This window comes from Gouania willdenowi, chromosome 12 (assembly GCF_900634775.1).
Source record: "Gouania willdenowi chromosome 12, fGouWil2.1, whole genome shotgun sequence".
NCBI lineage: Eukaryota > Metazoa > Chordata > Actinopteri > Blenniiformes > Gobiesocidae > Gouania > Gouania willdenowi.
In genome coordinates this window covers 17,212,725-17,224,069 of record NC_041055.1, presented here as the reverse complement: position 1 = coordinate 17,224,069, position 11,345 = coordinate 17,212,725, and the positions used below count along the sequence as shown (strand labels likewise).

Genomic DNA, 11,345 nt, shown 5'->3' with positions numbered 1-11,345 from the left:
GTTGTCTATCATGTGCTGCCCTCTGCTGGTACTGCATAAATCACTTTTATATAACAAAGCTCAGGACGTTTTTGACACAAATTAATCTCTTTATGTAGAAAAAAAAAAAGATTTTATTTTAATGTGAAATTTTTGTATTTGTAGATTTCTCAAAAAAAAGTATTAAAACATAGTCTTACTTGTGTGTGAATACATACAAGTAAAACTATATACATTCAATACATTTTAAATATGGATTGAATAAGTCTAGATTAGAAAAACCTTTTTGTAATCATGTGATGTTTTCATGTAGCCTTGATTCTGATCCAGTTATTTGCACTGATCAATACAAGTGGCTAATGTCAAGTTTGCTATGTATATTCAATTTAATCGCGAATCATGTTTTTATTCTGTTCTGTTCATAACTTTTTTCTCATAATAAAACACAGTCTAACAATAAATTTAAAAAAAAAAATTTAATACATTTAAATAAAAATCTTCAGCCCACTCTAGCAATAGTAAACAAAGCAACAAAAAATAATGAAGTGTCTATTGATACGTATCAATAGCCTCTGGCATTAAAAGTACGTTTTCCGCGTTTCCCGGACCTGTTCTACATAAGCGTAATGTCCCTGTATTTTTTCATTGTATCAGGACGGCCGAGTGGTCTAAACCGCATTTGTCATGTATATTTTTTCATTTTAACATATTTAACAAGGCAAATTCCACCTTTAAAAATACATATACGTAAAAAATAAACATTTTAGGGTATTTTCTGGGTTTAAAATAAAAGGGTTAGCGGGGTGGCTAAAAATAAATATGAGCTAAAATAAAACTGACAGAACTTTATGTCACGTGGTGCACCTATCACGTCACCTAAACTGGCCAATGAGGAGTGCTCCGGCCAAAAAAACAAACGTGTTCAAACTAAAGTCTTTGCATGCGACCTACAAACTTTGGAGTTCATGACTTATTTTTAAAAAACAAAAAATTATAAAATGTATTTCAACGCACAAACGTCCTCTGAGTTTTTACCTTGTGATTTATTTGTTCTACAGTAAATGATGAAGCGCTTACCTTGTACTTTTGAGTTTTCTTCCTCTCATCCTTTCTTTCTACGTCCTCCCTTTGTCCTACACAGTTTCTGTTTAATTCTTCCATTTAATGGTTTTATTTCATTATCTTTTTCAAGCACTTTCCAGCAATTCTCTCTCAATTTCCTCACTTAAAACACTTGTCTCACTGTAACGAAATTACTAATAATCCCTGCAACATTTAGAGTTCATCCTATGAACTTCACAAAAAAAAAGGATCGTTAAAACTTCATAATCGCTGCCACCGTTCCACAATAGAAAATTGTGAAAGCAACTTATTTCCCTATTTGTGGACTATTAAAACTTTATTGCCACATTTAATAGTAGTAATACAGTGAAACTATAAACAAAAAAGTATAAATAACAAAAAGAACCTTATGGAATATACTAGATAAATACTTTTAAATACAATACACACATTAGCAGTAATATAAGACAAGATCACATAAATAGTGCAAAGAGGATGTGCAGTATAAATTAAATATTTCCCTGATGTAGGAGGCAAAGATAGTGTGAGTTTTATTTCCATCCCTTCTACCAGCATTTGTGTTCCACTGCCCTCTGTGAAACAAGGTTCTCTGTTTCATTATGGGGGACGTAACACAAGCCAAAAGCTGGAAGTGACTGAATTCCAATTTCTCTCCTGAACTAGATTTGGACAGAGGAGAAGTGTTTCAACATGCCTTCAGCTGGAGCAGATTACAAATTCAACTTCTGTAACTCACGGTCTAATCCTGATCAGAAACAGTCATTCATTCAGCTTCTTGTTATTCTAAATACATCACCTCCCTATCGGTTCTTTGTCATTGATGGTGTTAAGCATTTGGAACTTTCTGGACTCTTTAGAATTTACTTTTTAGATAATCAAAGTCATGCTAACCTTTCTTTTCATTTGTATGCGTTTGAACGACCTGCCAACGGTTCCCAGCAGGAGGTGGATGACTGTAGGGAGGTAACAGTGTATGGAGGTATGCAAGGGGAGGCCACGCAGACCTGGAATGAACCCCAGTCTGACTGTTGGAGATCTCAATACACAACCAAGACCTACACGTTATCTCTATGCATGCACATGTGTTTGTATAATGTTTCTGTTGAGTCGGACAGGGGCCACATAAAGCCCTCGGTCTAGTTTTAAGTCCAAAAGGACAGTAAAAATGCACAAAATGACAAAACAAATACACAAAATTACTCCAAAGGCACACAAAATGTTAACAAAAACACCAAACAGCAACAAAAACACAAAAATAGACAAAAAGAAAGCTAAAACACACAAAAAGGACAACAAAGAAACACTAGGTGATGGAAAAATGCACAAAATGACTCTAAAAGCACCCAAATTGTTGACTACAACACACCAACAACAGACAAAATGACTCCTTAAACACATAAAAGGGCAACAAAGATACACAAAGTAATAGAAAAATACACAAAATTACTCCAAAAGCACACAAAATGTTAACAAAAACACCAAATGACAACAAAAACACACAATTGATCAAATAATTTTTAAAACACACAAAAGGGCAACAAAAAATGCACAATGGAAAGAAACTCCCACGGTGAATATTCATAGATGTTGTGAAATATTAGCATTCAAATCAGAGATGGGACCAACACATGTGATTGTCTGATCTGAGGTCCAAAGTTCATGTAGTGTTTAGTATTAACGCAGAGCATTAATTCAGCAAATATAATATTGTTGTTGTTTTTTGTGCTTTTGTAACACTTTGTGTAGAATTAAATGGCTTAAAACTACAGTAAGCAGAAAAAAAAAAACTTTTTGTCCTCTTGTTTTCTGATGTTCTGCCCTTCCTTTCTGATTTCATTAATATAATTAAATGATTCATATTACTATAGTGTAAAAATAAAATAATAATAAAAAAAAACAGAGTTGTATAATACTAAATTTACTTGCCCCATTCTCACCTGTCTGTCCATTCACTGAGCACAGCCATTGGTTTATCAGGCCACACCTTTTCTGTACCTGGCCAATCGTGTTCAAGGCCAAAAACACAAACAATTCAAGGCTGCAGGCATGCAGTAGCTTCAAAGCCACATACCTGAGGAGCAACAGTGTTAGACCTTCCAGCTACTGGTTGTTGGTGGAGGACAAAAAAAAAGAAACAGGATCATGCAACACATCACAGGTAAGTTGAGTCCTTTAATTAGGTAAAACATGAAAATGCATGGGCATGGTTGAAATAAGGTGATGCAAAAAATCTGGTTTGTTTTTCTTGGTCAAAGTGAGGTAAAACAACTGGTTTTGAAGAATCATGTGTGCTTAGAATGTGATATATATACTGTATATATATATATATATATATATATAACCCCCTCCAGACTCAAACATGCCACCGAACCCTATGTCAGCTCATTCGGCCCAGCAAAGTTTCATCAAGGCGACCCTGGAGAACGCCAATCTGTGGAAGGCCTTCCATGGTAGTGGAACAGAGATGATCATCACAAAACATGGAAGGTAACAATCCATCCATAACCAAGAGCTCGAGACTTGGTGAAGATACAGATACATGATGTGACTTGTGTTTTTTTTTTTTCTGCTCACAGGAGGATGTTCCCACAGTGCAGGGTCAGCCTAACTGGGCTTCAGCCTCATATCAAATACATGGTGCTGTTAGAAATGATTCCTGCTGATGGATTCAAATACAAGGTGTGGAATTACAACACAAATGCACAACCTGCACTCACACAAAATACTGATATTAGTGTAATTTCACTAACCTTACTGTGAGGTTGTTCACCACCTCATATCAAGGCCTTGCAGTACTTCCTGTTTGTGCACACTCAGCTGGAAACTCAATCAATTAGCATTTCTACTCATTTGCAATTAGTGAATGAGAAACAGCCTCACAGCAGCTGGTTTTTTTTTGTTTTTTTTTGCAGGGTCGCCAAACAACGTTTTAGCACATTTCAGTAAACAAAAGAAAGTGCTGATGTAGAGCTTTTTTTTTTTTTTTAATTTTGTGAAAAATGTTGCTCCTTTGGAACATGGGTGAACAAAGGGTCTGCATTGAAGTGAAATGTGAGGAAAGCGTCACGTCTTTGTATTCACTTTGAGACCAATCAGTCACGTCCTGATGCATTGTGCTTCTGTGTTTTCACTTGTAGTGGAAACAAGATCAGTGGGAAGTGGCAGGAAAGGGCGAGCCACAGCCGCCATGTCGGACATACAAGCACCCAGATTCTCCTGCCCTGGGGAAGCATTGGATGAAGCAGCCACTGTCCTTCCTCAAGATGAAGCTCACCAACAATACTTTGAATCAAAGCGGTCATGTAGGACGCATCTTAGATTGAAAAGATTTTTTTTTTTTCCTCAAAATTACTGAAATTTCACAGTTTCTCTTTATTTATTTTTTTTCTCCAGATTGTCCTGCATTCCATGCATCGCTATTGCCCAACAATACATGTGATCCCAGCAGATGGTCCCTACACTGTTTCATGGTCTTCTTTGCAGACCTTTAGACTCCTTGAGACTGTCTTCACTGCAGTCACGGCCTACCAGAACCCAAAGGTATGAAACTCTGTTCTATGGAAGCCTGTTTCTGCCACTGAAAGAGAAAAAAAACTATCACTATAGAAAGTCATAATTATGATTTAGTAAATTCAGAATTATGATAGAAAGTCATAATTATGAGAATTATGTTTGTTTTTTTGCAATAAAGATGTATATATGCACGTCCACTATTTTCTACACCAGCGTTTCTCAAATAAGGGTACGTGATGGCAATACGGGGGGTACTTGAGAGAGTGGAAAATTAACAAAGTGTCAGTTTTGGTCCCACCCTAGACATCTATAGAAATAAATCTATTCAGGAGCCAATAAATCAGTTTTTCAACCTATCAGGTCGCCTGAAAACTTAAACTGTATTTCTATACTTTTGCTTTGTGAAATATAAATCTAGTTCAACTAAAATGCAGTAAAGTATTTTATCTGAGCTCAGACATGATCAAAAACTAATTCTTTGAGGTCACCAGAAGTTCTTCATATCATAATGTGGGGTCACAATGCAAAAAAAAAAAGGTTGGGAACTGCACTAAATACTCTCTTGTTTTTTTTTTTCCACGTATTTACAAAATGAGATTCTTTAAAATGTATATTATCACTCGTTCAATCCATCATTATGTTCTCTACAGTAGTTGTTTTTAATTTTTTCTAAGCAAAATGTTGTAGTCAGACAAAGGGGGTACTTGGATTCAGATAAGAGAAAAGGGGTACTTGAGCCAAAAAAAAAGTTTGAGAACCACAGTTCTACACTGGACTGCACCGTGTTGAATTCTAAGAACTGAATAAACAGCAACATTGTGTTTTGAATGAACTGTGATTCAAAGTGTCATTAAGAATGGTAACAGTCAGTTTGTATCTCGTAATTATGACTTGCTATGGTGATTATTTTTTTTTGTGGTGGAAACGGGCTTCCGTACTGTCCTCTGCACCATGAATACATCACATTATGGATATGATTGTATAAATATGGTTTTCCTTAGATCACTAAGTTGAAGATCGAGCACAATCCATTCGCTAAAGGCTTCAGGGAAGGAGGCAATCACACCCATGGCAGAGGGTAATGTGGTGGTCTTTGGACCAGATTTAATGCTTTTAATTTTCAGAAAGCAACTCATTCTCAACCCAAAATTGATATATTTCCTAACAAACTTTTTTTTTCTATTTTTAGATTGCAAGCCATCAGAAAGTCAGATGTAAAATCCTCGTCCCTGAAAAGAGGGTTTGACAACATTTTACCAGGTAACCCATACATCATTGTATTGCTGATACAGTCAAAGTCCGCTACGCTGCAAGAATTATTGGCAAACAGCATTTTTTTAGACCAGTTATTCTGTCATTATTCAATAGGCACAGTATCATTTTTTTTTTTGTTTTGTTGATGAGATATATCATCAATATAGTGAGGGAGATATTGCATGTGTCGCTTTTTGTGCGTCATTTTCAGCTTCCAATATCTCAGGAACTCCATCACATAGGAAACTGAAATTTGGTACAGTAATACAACTCCACCTACTAAATTAAAATATAAAATGATGATGAAGTCGCATAAAGAAAAATAAGTTTTTATTCCCAAGAAAGAGTAACCTTTAATATTATAAATTAAAACATAATCTGCCGTTATGGGCGAATGAAAATGGTAAAAAAAAAAAAATGTTTTTTTGGATTTTAAGAGACTGTCACCCAAGAAACCCATAATTTATCTGACTAATCATTCAAAATTTGAACAATTTATTTACATATTTTTTTCCAATTTTGAGGGGCTGGCATGTACACCAGATAGAATGTATAGCAGATATTTTTGTATATTCTGAGAAAGTAGGTGAAGTTGTATTACTATTCCAAATTTCAGTTTCCTATGTGGTTTAGTTCCTGGAAGCTAAAAATGGAAGAAAAATAAGATTGCACAAAAATCGACATACCCCCTTCACTAAATTGACAAAATCTCGAAGTATTCATCTGATCAAACTAAAAATTCAGTGTGCCTGTTGAATAATCACGGAACACTTTCAAAAAAATTGCAGAATTTTGAGACCAAAGTGTGTGGGCCATTTGTTGACATGACCCTGATGCTAAAAAGACACGAAGACAAAACAAAAAACATACAATTATTCTAAAAACGTAGAATATAATATTACTTAAAAGCATACAAATGAGCGAGGAAAACTGTATTAATGCTCCGATTGGTCATTATTGCAAAAGCTGACGTATGTTGATGTTGCCCTTGTATCAGACAATAACATTTTTGTGGCCCTCGCTGTGCTATAGTTCTGTTTTCGAGCAACCAAATGTTGTATTTCCACCTCAGGCCCACAGAGGACGCCTCTCCCCTGTCAGATGAAGCACACACAGAAGAACCATGTCTCGTCTCTGCAGCCACACAAAGATGGCCACCCTTCCTCTTGGCTTTTGGAGCAGGACACATTTGAGAGAATTGACGCTTTCACTCCAGAGATGCACGAGGATGATTACAGCTGTGAGGAGCAGCTGGTGCCTTCATCTGTGGCACACCCACTTTACAGGTCAGATGTTTAAAGCACAGCAAAGGGACTCATTTTATGACATGAAATTTCAATTTAGTAAAAAAAAAAAAAAAAAGCCTAAAGTTTTCTTACAGTATTGTTTTTCTTTGTTTTTGTCTACAGGCCTTCAGCGTATCCCAGATTTCCTCACGTGACCCATAACACGGATGCAGTCCAAGGCTATATCCATCCTTCATTTTCCAAGTATGAACATGGCCCACAAAACCATGGCTTCTACAGCAATAACCCAGGAGACTGGAGCCAGTTTCCACTCTTCTCCTATTCCCACTGGTCAGCTCCTTTGACGCAAAGTAATTAAGCTTTTTTGGAGGATTGTTGTTGTTTCTGTTGTGAAGGAAAGACACTATTACGCTTTACTTGTGAGTGTCCAGAGTCAATGTTTTACACATTTGTTCAGAGTTTTACAAAATAGGCTTTTTTTAATCAGTTTTTGTGGTTTGCTTATATTGAAATATGTTTACAATGTGATTCTTTTGAGATGTATCTTTGTCGTTTCGAGGCAAATGCAAGGCCAACTTAGACAAGATGTGTGATTTGCAGGGCCAAACATTTTTTTTTATAAAAAAAAAAAAGTGTCTCCGATTTAATGAATGAATTAAAAAAAAAAAAAAAAAAAAAAACAGTTTTATCATGTGTGTAGATTAGAAGTAGGTCATTTTTTAAAAAATTGTTTTCCAGATGCCTAAAAGTAGCATTGTGAATAAACCATGATACTGCACAAACCTCTGCTAATATTTCTGGGGTGTTCTTTTCAAAGTAGTATTATTCAAGATGGTTGGTAATGGTAACAGGACTTGACAAGTTTTTTAAACACTGAGGTGTTGTGGTGGTGTTGCAAATGGGGGGGATGAGGTGGGTGTTATCAACAACTTCTGTGTTGTTTGCTAGTAGGCTATCACTTTTGCTAATGCTAGCTAAATTAGCAGTTTTAGGTTTTTATTCCCCACCATGCCTGCAGTTGCAAGAACATTTGGGTCAGCACGTTTCATTTAGGATTAGAGTTAAAAAAAACTTGACTGTTTTAAAATGGCATGAGTTACAGCTAAGGCGGTACAAACCAATAAAAATGTTGTGAATTAGGGACTTTTAACATAAAAATTACTGTGCCAATTGTTTTCGTAGCTTGTGTTTGAGGTAAATGGACTGGATTTATACAGTGTTTAAATTACATCCAAAGCACTTTCCAGTATCAGACACATTTACACCTTCCTAGGTCTGATTAGATTGGCTTGATTTCGGAGTAAAAAGAAGGGGGGAAATGACAAAGAACATCATAGAATATTGTGTATTGGTAAAGCTAAAATCACCAAGTATTTCACACTCACTGGTTTGGTCACAAATTAAAGGGGAGTTTTGGGTTGTTGGCTCGTAGTGGGTAACAAGTTGAATTTACAGGTGTCTTACTAAAGTGGATGCATTATTAGTTTGCATCCGCTAATTAGTAATACAGTTAGCATTACTAGTTAATGCAGAGGAGGAGAAAGTGTCTTCGCAGCTTAACACTCCAGTGACTGTTTAAATGACTGCTGCTGAGATAAACACGGACCTTGAAGCGCTGAGACGGACTCACAATAACAATAGCCGCTTAAATAACCATGTGTTTTACTGTAATGTGCAGCTGTTTTGGCTGAAAACAATAAGTGTGTGGATAGAAAATAAATTTGCTTTGGTGATCACTGATTCCCCCCCTCGTAAAAGAGCAAGACATGAAGTCAGCATCTATAGACACGCCCACTCATGAATATGCATAAGTATGCCCCAAAACAGGGCATTTTGACAACTGCGCAGAAAGTGACTTTTTAGAGGCTAAAATAAACCTCAAATATTATGTTTTGGGGTTTTTGAAAACAAATGGAGATGGGTGAAAAATAGCATAATATGTTTTCCTATTATTAATTTTTTTTTATCAAAGTAAATATGATAAATTCCAATCATGGACCCTATATAAAGATTTCTAAAATGAGATTCAAATGTATTGTTTGTGCAAACTGATTAATAACAATGAAATCTGGCTTTTGAATTAGTTTGATATACACTTAAAGCCAAGTAAATTAAGTTCACCTCTCTGCACACCAAAGGTCACGAAGTCACACTTTTACACAAAACTAAAACAGCATGATGAGCTGGACATTTTTACAAGAAGAATGGAAAATATATTAAATATATTTGCTTCACCAGCGATCACCATTTAATGAAATGCTGTTTATAATGCTTCAAAAACTGCAGTGCATTTCTCTTCACTTCATGATGACATGAAAGGTATCTGAGCTACACAAGCCCTGGGTGGGTTCATGTTTTGGCTGTTCTAGGAATAACCTGCTACAGCTACATAGTTGTGAGAAGTCAGCCAGAGGATACAATCACAACACAGAATATTTTAGTAGTAACAATTTGACAAGTGGAAACACTAAAGAAAAAGGTGAGTGGGAACCATGAGGTGACCGTGGGCAGTGTTAGAGAGTGTGTGTGTGTGACCTGAGGAAACCATGACTGACAGTTAGTGTGAAAACTCACTCATTGTCTGGCGTGTTTCCTCGGCAGAAGGCAGAAACGTCTGTGCTGTAAATGTTTCATGAGTCTGTGATGGGAGAGTGAATCTGGGACACTCAGGAAGCTTCAGGGAGCAGACGCTGCAGAAGAATCTCTCTACACACGTTTACGCCACAATGTAATACATTGTAATTCAGATCAACAAAAATCATAAGCGGGTTATCACGCAGGACTTGAATGACGATAATGAATCCAGCATTCTGATTGGTTTTTGAACCTCTTTCTATTATTCAGCTTGGTCAGGTTTTTACTGCTTGCTCACTCTCACATTAGTATAGTAAAACTAATAATAGAAGACAGACGAGGTCAATTAGTTTGCATCAGTTATAGCTTCTGCATCACTCAGTTGACTCAGGCTTTAGTTGAGATATTAGTAATGTTAGCTGACGCCAGTCCCTGAAGGGAGGGATTCATTTAAACTTAACACGAAAAGAAAGGACATTTGTAGCAAAAAAACAACCATATACCGTTAAAAAGTTTGTTTCCCTTTTAAAAGGTGCCCCATATTAAAGGAACATGAGTTTGGGGGATGAGCAGAGCAGCAGAGCTCAGTATGTGGGTTGCGCCCATGAAAAACATTCCAAAAGGTTTTTTTCTGCTGTTTGCAGTTTTGCTCCTTTCACTGAAAAAATGAGGTCGCAAAAGCGCCGTGGAAACGCTTTTTCCGCAAATACACGTGTCAGAACGTGACGTACATGGTCACGTGACCACTTCTCTCCGAGAAAACGTAATTCGATACGTGTAAACAGAAGAGGAGACCGGGACATTTCTAAGCATTATACTTTAAAATTAGGCAGTGGCTCTCCGTATTGTTGCCGTATCAATATACCGACATTCTATCCGTACGCAGCACCCCTATTTGGCCAGTATAGGTCACGTGACTAAGACTAAACCTTACCCTAAACCTAACCCTAAGACGCTACGTACTTCGGTAACCGTACCAATAGCACCAGGGGTTGTCCGTACGGCAACTGTACATATAGACACTTTCCTAAAATGATTACTGCCACATTAGACGTGAAACAACAAAGGAATATGAAGAGTTATAAAGAGGTTTGGAGCATCCGTCTTCCTGTGGCGAAGTCTCGCGGGATGAGATTTCACAGGAGTTACGAGGCTCCTCCCCAAAACAACCTTCAATGGAAACGCGTTCAAAGTGCAATTATACTTCGTCAACATTTAGAAATATCGCTTTTTATTTTGCAAAAATCTGTAATGGAAACCAATCTACGGAGATGAGATTCTTCCACAAGTAGCTTTTACATCTCTACTACAGGGAGTGAATGTTATCCTCCACATGCTCCTGAGGCTACTGTTCGTTAAGGGCTCTCTTCTCTCGTCTGAACGTAAGCGCTTTTTTTTTTGCGTGCCTGCAGTTACACACTTCTCTCCTACGCGTATTCTCAGATCCAGGTTCCTTAAATTGCTCCTATTTACCCATGATAAAATATGTTATTCAGGTCAACTTTCTCAAAGCCTATTTTTTGGAACAAACTGTTTCAGAATCTAAATCTAACAACAACACAAACAGGTACGTAAATCAGATATAAATATTAACACTAAAAAAGACAGTTTGAGCAAAATGCACAAAATCTAAATAGTTAACAAATAAGAATAATTCTACATTAAAATATGAAACTTAATACACATTAAACAACT

The 11,345-nt window shown here is 36.6% G+C and overlaps 1 protein-coding gene across 1 annotated transcript; it reads left to right on the top strand.

Moving 5' to 3' along the window:
- Positions 1–3,167: 3,167 nt before the first annotated feature.
- On the top strand, positions 3,168–11,108 carry LOC114473716 (T-box-containing protein TBX6L-like). The gene is made up of 10 exons (XM_028463486.1): positions 3,168–3,220; positions 3,414–3,549; positions 3,639–3,741; positions 4,200–4,364; positions 4,456–4,602; positions 5,577–5,653; positions 5,765–5,835; positions 6,902–7,115; positions 7,239–7,406; positions 11,063–11,108. The coding sequence occupies exons 1-10, from the start codon at positions 3,205–3,207 to the stop codon at positions 11,106–11,108; spliced, it is 1,143 nt and encodes a 380-aa protein (XP_028319287.1). The 5' UTR covers positions 3,168–3,204.
- The last annotated feature ends 237 nt before the right edge of the window (positions 11,109–11,345 follow it).

Coding starts and splice junctions, on each gene's coding strand:
- LOC114473716 (XM_028463486.1), top strand. Junction 5,836..6,901: donor GTTTGACAACATTTTACCAG/GTAACCCATACA, acceptor TTTCCACCTCAG/GCCCACAGAGGACGCCTCTC. Junction 7,407..11,062: donor CTCTTCTCCTATTCCCACTG/GTCAGCTCCTTT, acceptor GCGTGCCTGCAG/TTACACACTTCTCTCCTACG.